This window comes from Hylaeus anthracinus, unplaced genomic scaffold, assembly GCF_026225885.1.
Source record: "Hylaeus anthracinus isolate JK02 unplaced genomic scaffold, UHH_iyHylAnth1.0_haploid 11978, whole genome shotgun sequence".
NCBI classification, from domain to species: domain Eukaryota; kingdom Metazoa; phylum Arthropoda; class Insecta; order Hymenoptera; family Colletidae; genus Hylaeus; species Hylaeus anthracinus.
Window position 1 is genome coordinate 799757 of NW_026534326.1, and position 16155 is coordinate 815911.

The window sequence follows — 16155 nt, forward strand, 5'->3', positions numbered from 1 at the left end:
AGTACGTTTTTATTGAAATTGAGCATCTGTACTTAGGCAATTCTATGAGATAATCAAGATAATTTTGGGAATTATACAAATGAAAATAATAATTTGAGCATACTTAAAAGTTGACATACAAGGAATATAATGTACAAATTTATTAAAAATTTATGCGTGTAACTATACATTACGTTTAACAAACAAATGTACATGTGATAAAATAATATAAATATTCAAATGAAAATTTGTTGAACCAGCGACCTCGATAATTTGGTCGGATCTCAAATTAATAACAGAAATTTACTGTTATAGACTTTCGAGACAACTAAGACTTTACGTACAAGTTCGAGACATAAATTTGAGATAAAGGACCTTATTGCTATTTCAAGGTTCACAGTTTTATGGTTCCTGAAAGAATACGTAAACACCTTAGGAACCTATTTGTGGACATTGCTATCAACACTTAGCAATTCGACGAAGTCTAACGTAAACAAAATTTTTAAAACCCAATAGAGAGCAAGAGTCGACTTTTGAATCCAAAAGGTCAACATTCCGAACCGAATGATTCTCTTCGTCGATGTGTAATATAACTAAAACTATCGATGTGTGTGTGTATTTGTATGTGTGTATGGGGGAGTGCATACATGTACATATTAAAAAGAGAGCATATTCCTATCGTGTCTTGAAGTGTTTAACTCTCTAGGAAAAAACTATACAATAAAATAAAGTTGAACTTCTCGACAAATTCGCAGTTCCCGAAAAGAGTAAACGTTCTATTTAAATGCTTGCGTATCTCGGTGGAAAATCCTACTGCGTTTAAAATTACGATGTATATTGAAAACGATCGTTAAACTCTGGATTTCTAAAAAAAAAAAAAGTGTCGGATCTTTTAGGTTCGTTCAATGCTTGCGCTGATATGGATATTTCCTTGTTGCACGCCAGGGTCTTAGGAACTTTGTTCGATTCTCGCGCCCTAACACTCTGGTCTAAAATTGATTTCTGACGAAATACGTTCGTTATGCAACAAGCTCGAAGAGCACTTACGAGTCTCTGAAATTCTTTAAGGAACAGATTCACCATTGGTCTTACAAGGTCGAATATTTGCTATCTTGCTGATCTTGAAATAGATCGGCGAAGAGATTAATCGTAAGAGTTCATAAGCACTTGTCGTAACAAGCTCAGCACCTTCTTTGTTTCAATGTGAATTACGGCACTTGTTATGATCTCGGTGTGTCTGTGCAGCGACGAGCTAGCAACACCGTTCTACACGGTGGGCGTACTTTGTGTTGAGCCTATGCGTTCGTACCAGGCTATACTAGATGTCACAACTGCAACTGGTACGCGGCGAGGGGATCGAATTCCTTTTGGTGGGTGGAATTCAACGCCATGACGTAACCCCACAGCCGCATGGCTGCTGCACAGACTCTTTGTATCTCGTCGACCTCCTCAAAATCGAGATCGCTACGCCAATGAAAGGGCGCTACCTTCGAGTTCCGGAAGGTACTCGAAACTCCACCGACATCGTTCTTTGTATGAGTATCCAAAAATTTTTTTACATTTAAATGAAAGTCCAAACCGTAAAAATTGTACAGTTCCTTCACGTGCTTGTAGGGATCCACGGATAAGTCTTCGTAACGCACCACCCTGTCGAAGAGAACAGAATAAAGAGCCAGCATTTTGTCAATTTTGAACGTGGACTCGTCGATTTGAATTAATTAGCAGCATACCAAGGCCTACCTGAAACTGCGCGGATATTTTTTTACAAGTCGTACAGCGGCGCTGAAATCCGAGACCATGTCAGCGCACACCAAAGCTGGATCCGAGCAATCAGGTTTGGTTGGACACCATTCCCGATGCTTTCTCGATTGTAAGATTCCCCTTGGATCACGAATCAATAGAACCAGTCGTATTCCTAAACTGAACACACGAGGAGAGAGTAAATTACATTAATTTTTTACATTAGTAAGTAAATTACTGAGCAACTTATGCATCGATCTTATTCTTACTCTTCTTGTTCCAGAAGCCTTTCAGCCGCGCGTAGCCTCAAACGAACGATCTTCATCGATTGAAACGGAAATAATTTGCAAAACTTGGATGCGAAACGTGGATCCCAACAAATTTTCTTGTGTATCTGGCACTGCCTCCATAAATGCGTGTTGTGATTGAAGACCCAAGGATGCGTTTTACCGTATTCCAAATATCGATCTGAAAGTAACGAGTAACGATCAATGTTTTGCCAGACGTTTACGCGTATTATTTGAAAGAAACTAAATTCACCTAGATTATTGAAATCGCATCGAAGCAAAGATTCAAGGTTTCTAAGAGCTTCGTCGGCGAGCGGAGGCCCCCTAATTTGCACGATTCCAAAGTCCAGCAGCGGCTCGTAGTGGTAAAAATTTGCTGGATGTGCGTTTATAACGTCGCCGAGAAATGTGCTTCCGCTTCGCCAACTCGTCAAAATCACGCTTCTCATTGGTCTTCCCCCCTTTTCCATTACCAAATCCTCCAGCTTGCTATATATATTATCATGTGAGTACTTGAAATGTTCAAATATTATGTGTACACTCGATACAGCTATTTTCAGAGCGAAACATATACCTAACGTTAACACCATATTTTCCATTAGGGTATTCGTAGTCTTCCATTTCCCTCTCGATAGCTTTTCTTTGTTGATCAACAACCTCTTGTATTTCAGAAAGCGTGATATTTTCCATGGATGCTCTAAAATATGCCTGAAAAGTGTACATATAAGTTATATTTAAAAGTCAATCACTTTACAATTTAAATATGTATAATATAAGCAAAAGCAGTAGCGTGTAGTACGACTCTTTGCATCGTTTATTCCCATTGCCATACTAAAGTGTTAAGAGGTAATTGTTTTCTTAGAAATGGTGAGATCGAACGCAAACCATGTTCACTTACCTATCGTACATTTTTATTTACAAGTATTAGAATTTCATAAAAAGGAGTCGTTTCATGCTACGTCCATCCTTACATACATTTACTACGAAACTAATGCAATATTTTAGACCTCGAATTCCTTAAAAACACGTTTATAATTTCAATCAATAAACGAGAAATTATTTTACACTTCATTCCAAATTTTACCAACACTTTCAAAGATTTATTTTATACGTTTACAGATTTCTTAGGAATTTTATTCGATTGGTTGCAACGTGACAAAAATACATAAACATATGCGTGTACATGCACGTGTTGCTTACCGTTACTGGTTCTTGAATTTTGATGATGCGTGGCCTTATCTCAACATCCTATATTGAAGAAAATATTTGTATTTTAACATTCTGAATGTGCATATTGCATTGCGAACATGATAATGTCGTTGACGGAACCAGGACAATATCTTTCTCCCTCTTTCTCTATGTTGGTAGCGAATGAATGTTAGAGCGAGTGCAATGGTGCGATTCAAATTACGTATGTATTAATTCTTTTTATGTACACTGTAAGAAATGAAAAAAATGAAAAAGAAAAAAGAAATTTAATTTAGGGTGACATGCAAGACATAAGAATGAAGTAATACACATTTAAAGCTTTACTATATATAAACATCTCTTTGCTGTTGCCATTTTATCTAATAATTTTAACTATGTTCTTGAATCGATACAATAAATTACCCAGGTAATTCTTTGATTTTAAATAGGATACTTCCAAAGTTCTCCGATAACTGTTGTTTCTAATGCTGCGCGAGAAAGAAAGGAAGGAAGCAGTGGAAACAGGGAGAAAGAGAGCTGGTGACTCTTTGTATGGCTCGAAAAGTTCATTGTTAGCATACGAGTGGAAAAAAGTTAGGTGCAAAAGTTAGACGTTACCATCGGAAAGAGCGTGTTTGGCGTGACTCAATTTAGAGCAATCCCCACCTCCGATTTTTTACTGACCGATATCACCGGCTGCAGTCGATGCTCGAGATAGCTGCTGTAGCGTTGATTAAATGCTAAGAAGAAGATGCAAAGGGACGCCAGGCCTACCAGACCATAGAAACTGAGCCGTTTTGACATCCTTGGTCCTGAAAAAAATACAGTGGTTTACTACTGCGAAACAGCTAAGATTATTTTTAAAGCACTCTGTTTGGTACACGTCAGAGTTACAGGAATGCGTAGTTGTTAAAATTCTTAGTTTGTCTGTCCCTTGCAGATTTGGTAAAGAAATTGCGGTAAAAAAAGTCCCCATAAATTATTTTATTTTTGTGACTTTCTCCATTTACGTGACACCTCTGCGAATTTTCGTATACAGAAAGTGGCACGCGAGACGGTTTTCGTTGGAGAGAGTCGACTCGGAATAGATCACGATGCCGAGAAGAACGTCGGTCCTTTGAATGATTTACCCGCACAACAAGCCACGGATGTGCACGGATGTCGTGGAGATCGCGATGAAAACGAGAAGAAAACGTTCGGAACGTGTCCCTTACCTCAGGATCGAGCAGTTGGTTGCATTTGGAGGCTTCGAGTTCGCTGCGAACGGGTTGTATCCGTAGCTGAAGATGATTTCACGTTTTTCTTGACATTTTAGAGTGGCGACGGGAAACGCACAGCCAGCGTGCGGCGTTCATCATGGTCCACTGACGCAGAGAGGCGCGCATTAAGGTGGCCACATGAGTCCTGTGTTTACACGCACAAGTGCGTACGATGATCCATCGCGTGTGCATTCATCGAGGCACGAGCACGTCGAAATCGAAATATCCACTTCGAAAGGTTTCCAGTCGGCAACCATCGACTACTGGTCGCCTCTGATCGAATTACTAAACGTGTCAAGCGGTCAAGATCGAAATACGTGGAAACGACAACCTCTCACGTCGGCGGACGCTGATCGAATGAAGGTTCATGATTATTTGATGGCAGCGCAGAATTTAATTCGATTGCAGGTTGCAGCAAGTTTTCGAACGAATCGATCGCCGCAATGGCCGAAATGGTGGGTAAGATTCTTTCGTCGTATATCAATTTTTTTTTGGACAAAGTCCAAAGGCGTCGGGATAGACAATCATAGGCGCGATATAGTAGGTGTAACAGGACGTTCCATATCCTACGTAAATATGATAACGATGAGCTACGCGTTTCCTTCTGCTCGCTTTAAGTGCATACATTTGCTTTACGTAAAATTTCACTCAATTTCGGTCAAAGTTCCGGTACTCGTTGGAAAAGGTACAGGAATATAATGTAATCGTGCACGAAAAGAATACCCTAAGATTCTCTTTAACGCGTTCACCCCGGGGCTATTTATGTTTCTCGCCTTGGGAGGCGGCGCGGTAGTACACGGCATCTGATAGTCACGCGAACGTGAGCCACCGGTGGTACACGCCGGCGTGTACGTGTTAAAAGGAGATGAAAGAGGGAGAATGTTTATTTTTTTAAACGTACGCAAAATTAATAGATATTGTATATAACGAAAGACTTTTAATTGATATCGTCGCATAAAATTGCAGGAGTTGGAAACCTGTAACATTTTCTTTATTAATCCTAGCAGTTGCTTGATTTTACGTCGCTCATAAAGTTAACATCAAAGACTTTATTACGAACCGTAACTATTGTCGACGTGATAGAAAAACTGTTTCATAGGTATCGATACGATGAGTTACTTTATCGAGGGTACTATCGTCTCCGTCGTTATCGATAATTTTATGATTCCACCAGATGACGCCACTTTTCGCAACGACGTCCAATTGAAAATATCTTGAATAATGTTTCTATTTTATTTCCATCTTACGTATATACAATAAATATATAATATAAGCTACATCATTTTTGTAATTAGTTTCATGAAGTATGCGTTTGCTTACGAAATAGCCAATCACTGTTTTGAATTACGCGCCGTAGGAGTTTGCCGGGGCCCAAGCGACCGCAGCGCCGCGCCTGCGCGTAGCCCTCTGGTGGTTGATCGGGGAGTGTGGCGGCGTGCGTGCTCGCCCCCAGCGTTCAGTCGGATGCTGTTGCTCGAATGGAGCGGTTACCAGAGCAGGGGGGAAGGAATATTTCGGGCCATGCTCTAGTCCCTTTCTCGTCGGCACGATGTCACGATTTCCTACCTCGATACTTTGATTGGCAACCTTAGCAACGGCCTGGCGACACTAGACACCACGCGTGTTACCTGTCTGTGTCTGTCCACCTCTACATGGTTTTGTGTCTCTCCCTCACGGAGCGGGTTGAAAACTCGGCAGCTCTGCGGGGTATATTCCCCAAGCTGTGGCGAGACCTCGTGATCAGTCAGCCGTGCGACAGAATAAACGCGGACACGCACAAGTCTCGTTACGCGGCCAGAAAACATTCGCCGGCGAAAGAGACGTGGAACTCGAGCGTGTGTGGCAGCGATGCACGTTGTCTCGTGGTTTTTGTGACTGGACGTGACCGGGATATTTCGTGGTGCCTGCACTGTGGAAGCTACGGTGGACTGGCCGAGCGGAGAGGGTCGAAAAATCGTGGGCGACATTTTTGCGGAATCCTGGGCCACGGAGATGTCACGCTGAAGGGGCTCACGGTAAGTACGGTTTCTCTACGACATCGGTGGCGAAATTTTTGCCCACGATGTACCACTTTTACCACCTTTTTACCTTCTCCTCTGTTCGTCCTACACGACCGGAGGGGAAGTGTCGCTTGTTGGTCACTATTTGATCCGCTTCTCTGCGTTTTGCGGTACGTCGGGTCGAGAAATTGGAAAGATGCGGTTAGAAAATTGTTTATGCGTGCGAGTCGAGCGCGTTGCGATTCTCTTTGGCTTCGTATTTCGGGGGAGTGGTTTATTAGAAAATGGTGAAATTTAATGCGGGGAGTTTTGTATCTAGGACATCCGTCTCGCGAAGTCGTAGTCGTCTCCCTTTTTTTTTTTTTTTTTCTCGTAATTCTAGATAGAAATGTTTAGTCGGTGTTTCGTTACGTCGAAGTATCAATTTACCAGGTTCTCGAACCGATCACCCAAAGCCTCGCTACGATTTATGTGTATATACGAAATTCAGTCGTGTGTACATGAATTCTGCAGCGTATCCTTTCGCAAAATGGAGGTCCATGAATAAATATTTTTTTTTTTTTTTTGTAGAATAATGCAGATAATTTGAGTATGATTGTTCACACGTACATGTGACAAAAAGGATATTTGTATTCCAAGCATTCCATTTAACGCCGAACCTGCGCAATATATGCAATTGTTTCATGCATTATTCAATCCAGTTCCGCGTAACATATTTTCGCATTTAATTGAAAACTCAGGCTTGAATGTGGCTCAAAGTAGTCATCGGTCTCGCGAAGGTAGAAATAGTTAGAAATCGTTGGAACGTCGGTGGGTTTAGTGTTAACGAATGGTTCGGTGTGAAACGTGTTGCCAGCAGAAGGTAAACGCGTAGCTCGTGCAATTAACAGTTAAAGCTCGAACGAAAGCCTAATAACACGGCTGGGATAGACATTGCGCGCAGATTGGTAACGCCTCGATGTCGACGGGAAGCGGTCAAAAAAACCGGTATCAATTCTAAAAATAAATCGCCGTAAGAAACGTCGCTACCGTTATTCGCAAGCATCTCTTCGAGTCCGATCGTGACTTTTGCCGCTTCCTCGCGTTTCTTCGATTCATTCTCGCCGTTTAATTATCTTCGTGAGCCTGGCCACGTGGCTGTATTTCGACCTTGAGCTGTGTACCATCTACGAGTGACGCAGAGGTCGCATCCTCGAAACGACCTTGACGGGGCATGGTCTGGGAGAAACTAGAAACGGGGACGATGCTGAGGTGAAAGCTCGGCCTTCTGTCTTGCGGTCCACGGAAAAGTTGAGTGGACGATAACGACGATGACGCTCAGGGATGTCGATTCGTATCGCCCCCTCATCTCACAGGTGGTGACATTCGCTTCTAGTAGATCGTTGAACTCTGTAAAGCCAGATGTGTCTCGTACACGATACGATCTGTTGTACAACGCGTCGTACAACACGTCGTACGACCGACCAGCCGTTAAGAAATGAAAATACGGTAATGTCTTTGTTAGACGCATAAATTGGTGCACAGAAACCAGCCACGGGGGGAGGGGGGGGATATACATAGTGTCCCAAAAATGTTGGATGTCCTTGAAAGAGGTGGTTCGGGAGGTGATTTGAAACAACTTTTTCCTTAGCGAAAATGTTGTCCGAGGCTTCGTTGAGGAGATATTAACAGATAAACGCCGACCAATCAGAGCGCGCGTATACCGGTGGACCGCCCGCGGTAGGCGTGGCTACGCGCTAGGCGGCCGTGCACATACGCTACCGCGAGCGCTCCATCGGCATTCTCGCGCTCTAATTGGTCCGGTGTTTTCCACTAATATCTCCTGAACGAAGCGTCGGACAACATTTTCGCTAAGGAAAAAGTTGTTTCAAATCACCCCCCGAACCACCCCTTTCAAGGTGTTACAACGTTTTTGGGACACCTTGTATATACAGAGTAGACATGATTTGAAACAACTTTTTCCTTAGCGAAAATGTTGTCCGTGGCTTCGTTGAGGAGATATTAGTGGAAAACTCCGGACCAATCAGAGCGCGAGGATACCGGTGGAGCGCCCGCGACAGCGTATGGGCGCGAGCGCCTAGCGCGTAGTCACGCCTACCGCGGCCGCTCCAACGGTATACGCGCGCTCTGATTGGTCGGGGAGCGCGGCCGCCTCGCGCTCCGATTGGTCGGGGTTTTCCGTTAATATTTCCTGAACAAAGCCACGGACAACATTTTCGCCAAGGAAAAAGTTGTTTCAAATCACCTCCTGAACCACCCCTTCCAAGGATTCTAATCTCCAACATTTTTGGGACACCCTGTATTTCCTGAGGGGTCGTACGACGTGTGGTACAACGGATCGTACGCATTGTTTTAGGATTTCCGTCCAAGTTTAAAGCTCACTTGACGGTCTTCCGGTATTTATTGGTTTTTCCCGCGCGGGCAGGGGACCGTTTCAAGAAAGCGCGTCCAAGGATGCCACGGAGCCGTGAAAATGGAGAAAGTCCGCGCGAAACGTGTACTTTCCTCTTGGTGAGGTGTCTCGGTAGTCGAAAGTAAAATGGGGAACGTCGCGGTCGAGTGTCAGTGGGTCGCGAGAGTGTTGCGTAATTGTTGCAACGCCAGGAAACCTCTACGGATGCGTGCGTATTACCTTCGAATCGGTATCGCTGGTATTATCTCGCAAAGGGAAGGCAAATCGTTTTTGGAACACCCTATGGAAGTTCAAGTACGCGTGTAGTACTATAAAACCATTTTGGATTTGTTCAGAATGCTCCTTCGTTCTCGAGATATTTGATTAAAATTTTTTTTATGTGTTCTTAAAAGATATAAAATCATCCTAGCAAGGTTCGTTGGGTACATCGGTAAAGTGTTAAATTGATCCTTTTTTTTTTTTTTTCAATTTTGTATCATAGAAATATAGTTCTAAATTCTGAACTCGGCAAAAATTCCGCTCCATAGGGTGTTAGACGGCCGAACAGAGGATCAATTATTGGAACGTAGGCGCGTGTGGTGAAACAGGAGCAAGGAGGTTCGAAAACCGGTCGAGCAGAAACTCTCGCGACAACCTTGACGAGAACTCACCACCGTCGAGGCAACAGCGACGTTTTCACCGCGGTAGGGAGGCCATACAAATTCTAATGGGCAAGTTCACGGTTTCCCGAGCCCGTTACGAGCGGCGATCGCCTGGGACGATTTCTCGATCGGTTCGCGCGTGATCGTACGCGTATTATTGTCCGCGTTGATTACACAAACGCCTCCCGGCGCGTGCTGGGACGCCAAAGAGGCACGAGGACGCACCGCCGTGGATCATGGTTCGCGATAAGCGAAACCGTGATAACGAACGAAATCGATCCGCGTCATCCGGAATTTAATGTACCGCGTTCTCCTGCGAGCGAGTATCGCCATAGTCGGTTCGCAACAGGGTTTTATTTTCTTTTCCGGCATTATTGATCACACCGGGTCAGGCTCTCTCCCTTTGCGAGGTACCCCAACGTGGAGTGGCTCTTTCACCGGTCGCTCACCTCCTACCTCTTACCCTCTGAACGCACTTTGTCTCTTGTAATAAATTGGCGATACAGCTGAGAGGGAACTGGCTGAGTGGTAGGGAGCCACGAGGGCGTGGGTTATTCGAGTTCCTCCGCCTGCTATTCTTTTCTCGAAATTCATTCTTCTCGACTCTCACTGGGCCAATGCCTTCTTTCTTCAATTGTCAATTGCAGTAGACTCGGCGCTCTTTAAAGAAGGACGCCACGACCAAAATAACTACCACTAGTTATTCAGATAACATTTTCAAACTTTGTACTTTTATGTAGCTTTTAACCGAAAAGGAGGATTCATATACAGAGTGTCCCAAAAATGTTGTAACACCTTGAGATAGGTGGTCCGGGAGGTGATTTGAAACAACTTTTTCCTTAGCGAAAATGTCGTCCGAGGCTTCGTTAAGAAGATATTAACAGAAAAGAGTGACCAATCAGAGCGCGAGACGGTCGCGCTCTCCGACCAATCAGAGCGCGAGACGGTCGCGCTCCCCGACCAATCAGAGCGCGAGTATGCCGGTGGAGCGGCCGCGGTAGCGTACGAGAGCGGCCACCTATAGGATGTATATATATATGTGTATATATATATATATATTTTTTTTTTTGAGGCTGAATTCAATGGTGCAATCGAAAAGAATGTTCAAGCAATTCCGTTTTGCATTTTCAAAAAATTGTTTGACAAAAGTAGTCGGATTGAAACATCCATACACTCGTTTGTTCGATATATTTTTTTTAAAGAGTATGTAAAAAAAAGAAACAATTTGGCACGAGGTGTACGCGATTTGTAAGAAATTTATTGTTGAAAAAGTATTGCCGGTCCCTAGGAATATTTAACTGCGTATACCTGCGGACGTTAGCGTTAAAAGAGTTAAAACGGTTAATGGTAGGGCGCAGCGTTGGTCCAGTCGGTAACGCTCTCGACTACAAATACGGAGGACCCGGGTTCGAATCCCCGCCCTTGTAATTTGGTTTTTCTTTACACTTCTCCATTTACAATGGAAAACATCCAATTGAATACGTCGAAAAAATTGCCCCGATCGACTTTCGATGAATACTTCGTTGATTTATAAATAAAAGAAGTAGGTTTATAAGTCGATTTCCTCGCGATTAAAAAGAATATTTAAAAGAACACCTCTGGAAATTGACGCTCTAGAATAGGGATACTTACTACCTCCTTTAACGAGAAGTTGCACAATTAATTCGCGTTCCCACTCAATTAAGATTGCCTTGCGTCTGTTTACCTTATTTGTAAACAAAAAAAAAAAGCAGACGAGACACGGTCGCGCCGTGCTACGTAAACAGAGCAATTAGCGAGGCGACAGTTCTCAAACGAGCGTGCGAGCGCATTTCAGGTTTTCCGGGTGTGTCTCGTTCGTCGATAAAGTGCGTTCTCGATAACGTCACCGTGGCGAGCGGCCCTTGAAAATCGTATTATTCATTACGGCCGGCGGCCGGCTGATGAAATAACGGGTAACGTGTTTAACCAGTGCATGCCACGGAACTATAAATAATCACGTACACCCGTTTCCTGCTACATACGTTTAATGCGTCGCCGCGGACAAAGTAATGTTTAGCTTGACGAGCGGCCGTAAGAGCCGGACACGAGAAAAATTGGAGGAGGTTCCAGGTGCTTTGCTCCGGCCACTTGGTTACCTGTTCCTCCGAGACTCTCGACACTCAGGCCAATGCTCCCTCCTTTGATCTTGCCGTGGCTGCTGAACGGCTCTTAAGGACGGATACCATCGCGACGGGCTGAACATTCTTTTTTATTTTAATTAACGAATTATTTTTCGATTAACGGAAGGGGCCGAAAATTAATACAAGTAAAAATCTCTGATTAAGCGTCGATAGCGTTCGACGAATGTTTCCATTGCATCATCATTCATCGGCAATTACACGTACACTGGGCGTGGTAGTCGAGCCTCGTGTAAATTTGCTCCCTTTGGATTCGTTGGATATTATGTACGTAAGCAAAGCTCTTTAAGCTCATTAAGCGATGTTTCTACGGTATCTGCGAAATGAAAATTCTTATCAACTATCGACCATCAATTTCATCTTACCCTATAGACACAGTTTAAATGTATACACGTAGGACAAGTCCGATAAGACTTAGGATAAATTGCAAAAAAAAGCACGTAATAAATTAATAAAGTGGCATTATATATTAAACACTTATCTGCAGCTAACAAATTTTAACGCATCTTTTATTCTGTCACTTTGATATATAATATTTCGTAAGTCGCGTTGAGCTATTTGTAAATATGCATGTACTTGGTGAAGTGACTTTACGTAAATTATTACGAATTCGTATAGGTCGAAGGTTCGGCGTAAAACCAGTCTGTCGTCTAAGCCGCAGTTGAAGCGTGTATACAGGGTGTCCCGAAAATGTTGGAGATCCTTGGAAGGGGAGATTCGGGAGGTGATTTGAAACAACTTTTTCCTTAGCGAAAATGTCGTCCGAGGCTCCGTTGAGGAGATATCAACGGAAAACAGTGACCAATCAGAGCGCGAGTATGACGGTTGAGCGACCGCGGCAGCGTAGGCTACGCGCTAGGTGGCCGCTCTCGTACGCTACCGCGGCCGCTCCACCGGCATACTCGCGCTCTGATTGGTCGGGGAGCGCGACCGTCTCGCGCTCTGATTGGTCACTGTTTTCTGTTAATATCTTCTTAACGAAGCCTCGGACGACATTTTCGCTAAGGAAAAAGTTGTTTCGAATCACCTCCCGGACCACCTATTTCAAGGTGTTACAACATTTTTGAGACACCCTGTATACCTGCTCCCAAATTTTTACTAAAATAGATGTTTTGTTTTGCAAAAGTATGGATCGAGGCAAAAGGTATATTTCGAATCGTAGTATGGACGACTACACCGACTATAGGCGATCATACGTGCGAAATAATGCAGTATCCGCGCCTCCCATTTCCAAGCATAAAAAGTGAAACGAGAACACGAATCGTAGGGGTACGGGATCGGTCGCGTAGGTAAAACGGTCGACTGTGGATCCGAGGATCGTGTGGGTTCGAATCTCCGTCACTTATTTTTCGTTTCGACTCCTAAATACATTTGGTGGTCCCTCTGGGGGAGGGGGGTTATAGCCGGCTACACCGAAGAGGACCGGCCAGTGACGACGAACAACGATGACAAACGAATGACTGTGGAGCGGGCAACACTGGTGGCGTCGAGGGTGAAGGGGAGAGAGGGGGGAGTACGCTCCAGTGAAGGCAGCTCGAGGTGTCGGAGTGGGACTCCCGAAAAGACGAGAAACTACGAAAGAGGGCGCGCACTGCCGCCGAGACGCAAAAACCGAAAAGAGACGGATATCCGAATGGCAGTTGAGAATAACGAGTCAAACGACAACACGATTCCGAATCTTCTACAATAACGTTTATCAATGTTTGGTGAAAATGAAAATTCCAAGAAGCCCGAACAATTGATGGAAAAGATAATCTCTGGCTGGGCGGGTATCACGCGTAACGACATCCGATTTGCCATTATCTTACGCAAATGCTGGCGGATGCATCGCTATCAGGACGTCGCGACGTCTTATCTCTCTGTATTACCGAATAAAAGCGTCGACGTTCGGGCGTTCGTGCACCTATTCGTTAACCGTGGTGCCGGCGACACGCGGAACGGTCGCGTCGCGATAACACGCGAGAGTGGAAAGCGTATAACGAGAACTAACTGCCAGCCGTCATCTCGTCGATCGACGATCCAATCGAGGGAACGTTCGCTCGTTATTTGCGTTTGAACAGTGAGTATCGTTTTCGAGAAACGTTTAAACCGTTTCAATCCTTCATTTATCGAATTCCTCGAAAGTTTTTAAAATCTAGGTCCTTATGGTCATCTTGTTCTAGTACCATTTTATAAAGTTTACGAGCTTCCAAAAGAAAGGAAGCTCGTGCTGCCATCCAACAATTAAAAACGAACTTCATAAATAATTAGGGACATTGCATTATTGCATTGCATTAAAATTTGTATATGCCATTTTTTAATTTTTAATTTTTAATTTTTGAAAGCTTGAATCTTGTAACCGGAACGGACGGAACTTTCCTAATAGTTGTCCACCAGTGTGACGAATCGTATATATAGTCATGCTGTTCCTGAAGAGGACAGCGACATTTTCTCAACGATACGTGTCAATGCCGCGTGCCAGAAAAATAACGATTAAATATACATACATATGCGTACATTTGAATCGTCGATATTTTTAATTTTTTTATAGTGAAATCCGACGTATGATTGACCGTGATGCAAACGCATTCCTGCGTCGCATAGTTCGTTTAACCGAAGAGATCCGCCGCGGTGACTCACGTGTGATTTATTAACCGAGTAGAAAAATCATTTATGAATAATGACGAGCGAAACGATCGCTGTTCGATATTCTAAAGAACCACCGAGGTTTTTATCGAACTTATCTTATTAATTGATGTAATCTAATGCCTGACATGTGATATTCAATCTAAAAATATGCTTTATCAGAACATATAAATATTAATCATATCTGCTTCCATGTATACATTATCGCGCACTCGTCATTTGTAACCAGTATAGTCGCAACCCAGAACACAAACCCAGTATGGTCGTATATTCATTACTATATTAGACAACTATACAGAAACGTTTTCATAATTGCACAAATTTCTCTACGATAAATGCACAGAAGTTCGAACGGCGAGCAGTGTAAACGTGATCTGGGATCGGATTACACTAGACTGGACAAATGCAAGAAAATCGAGCGTCGAAAAATGCTGGTGCATTTACGGTAGACTTCGTACGTTCTCTGCGTACGAAGTCTACCGTAAATGCACTTCGTACGTTCTCTGCGTACGAAGTCTACCGTAAATGCACTAGTCCGCAGAGAACGTACGAAGTCTACCGTAAATGCACTAGTACGCAGAGAACGTACGAAGTCTACCGTAAATGCACTAGCACGCAGAGAACGTACGAAGTCTACCGTAAATGCACTAGTCCGCAGAGAACGTACGAAGTCTACCGTAAATGCACTAGTTTAGTCCCGAGTTCGTGCACGTGTAAAGACTTTACAGTATCTTCTCCTCGTAAAGTATCGAGACATTCGTTTGGAAGCGATAACAACGATAAGGAGAACAATCGGCCGCGGCACACCGTCCGGTCATCAATAATAGGCTGGCATGCACAGGTCGTTGACAAATTGCTTCGCCAGACTGCGTTTAAATTGCCCCATGACCGAAGGACTACGCGCGTAACTCCCGTTGTTTGGCCATTAACGTCGATCATTTCAAGTATGCGCATCTATGTCACGTACGCCCGTGGATCCTACCTTTCAATCGGGCCACTCGCTCCTCGGCTTTACGTCCGTGAACTCGATTCGACTGCTCTCCTCCCTACAGTGATGTAACACGTGTGCACAAACGCGCCACGTCCTTCAGATTGTCGCAGCAAACTGATATTCCACCTCTGAATGTAATAATCAGTATAGTCGGGAGAAATCCTCTGTTGCTCGCAATAGTTGCATTGGTACGCTGGCTGGCTCCATTTCTTTGCGTTGGAGTCCATTGTGAGTATAGTAGTCTGGCATTCTACTATACCTGGGAATATAGTAATATAGTTAATGGACACGTAGACGCTTGGGATAGGAGTATGGTACACTCGCGTGGCTCGATTTCTTTGCGTTGGAATCCATTGTGAGTATAGTAGTCTGGAATTCTACTATACCTGGGAATATAATAATATAGTTAATGGACACGTAGCCGCTTGGGATAGGAGTATGGTACACTCGCGTGGCTCGATTTCTTTGCGTTAGAATCCATTGTGAGTATAGTAGTCTGGAATTCTACTATACCTGGGAATATAGTAATATAGTTAATGGACACGTAGCCGCTTGGGATAGGAGTATGGTACACAAGCGTGGCTCGATTTCTTTGTGTATGAATCCGTTGTGAGTATAGTAGTTTGGTATTCTACTATACCTGGGAATATAGTAATATAGTTAATGGACACGTAGACGCTTGGAATAGGAGTATGGTACACAAGCGGGGCTCGATTTCTTTGTTTATGAATCCATTGTGAGTATAGTAGTCTGGTATTCTACTATACCTGGGAATATAATAATATAGTTAATGTTGCTTCGAAGCCTCGGACAACATTTTTGCTACGGAAAAAGTTGTTTCAAATCACCTCCCGGACCACCTATTTCAAGGTG

At 43.7% G+C, this 16155-nt stretch overlaps 2 protein-coding genes across 5 annotated transcripts in view; one reads left to right on the forward strand and one right to left on the reverse strand.

Annotated features, from left to right (window-relative positions):
- Positions 1 to 103: 103 nt before the first annotated feature.
- On the reverse strand, positions 104 to 4905 carry LOC128896857 (carbohydrate sulfotransferase 5-like). 3 transcript variants are annotated; one of them, XM_054160375.1, is made up of 8 exons: positions 4409 to 4904; positions 3879 to 4006; positions 3207 to 3254; positions 2581 to 2714; positions 2260 to 2495; positions 1989 to 2187; positions 1720 to 1899; positions 104 to 1626 (listed from the first exon to the last, which is right to left on the reverse strand). In XM_054160375.1, exons 2-8 carry the CDS (start codon positions 3996 to 3998, stop codon positions 1305 to 1307), a joined length of 1239 nt encoding a protein of 412 aa, XP_054016350.1. In that variant the 5' UTR covers positions 3999 to 4006; positions 4409 to 4904; the 3' UTR covers positions 104 to 1304. The 3 variants fall into 3 exon arrangements, with proteins under 3 accessions (XP_054016350.1, XP_054016353.1, XP_054016352.1); XM_054160378.1 differs by having other exon boundaries at positions 3813 to 4006; XM_054160377.1 differs by lacking the exon at positions 3207 to 3254 and having other exon boundaries at positions 4409 to 4905.
- Positions 4906 to 5829: 924 nt separating this feature from the next.
- LOC128896856 (beta-1,4-glucuronyltransferase 1-like) overlaps positions 5830 to 16155 on the forward strand; it is a 15529-nt gene continuing 5203 nt past the window's right edge. Inside the window, exon 1 of one of the 2 annotated variants that reach the window (XM_054160373.1) lies at positions 5830 to 6468. The gene's annotated coding sequence lies outside the window, so the exon portion shown is untranslated. Of the gene's footprint in view, positions 6469 to 13416; positions 13726 to 16155 lie in introns of those variants that run through there. The other variant, XM_054160374.1, reaches the window with a different exon arrangement.

Bases quoted from the DNA above. Each gene is read 5' to 3' on its own strand.
- LOC128896857 (XM_054160375.1), bottom strand. From the start codon at position 3,998: ATGTCAAAACGGCTCAGTTTCTATGGTCTGGTAGGCCTGGCGTCCCTT. The intron at 3,255-3,878 runs GTCAGTAAAAAA...TCTTCAATATAG, and splicing joins GACTGCAGCCGGTGATATCG to GATGTTGAGATAAGGCCACG. The intron at 2,496-2,580 runs GTATATGTTTCG...TAATATATATAG, and splicing joins AAATATGGTGTTAACGTTAG to CAAGCTGGAGGATTTGGTAA.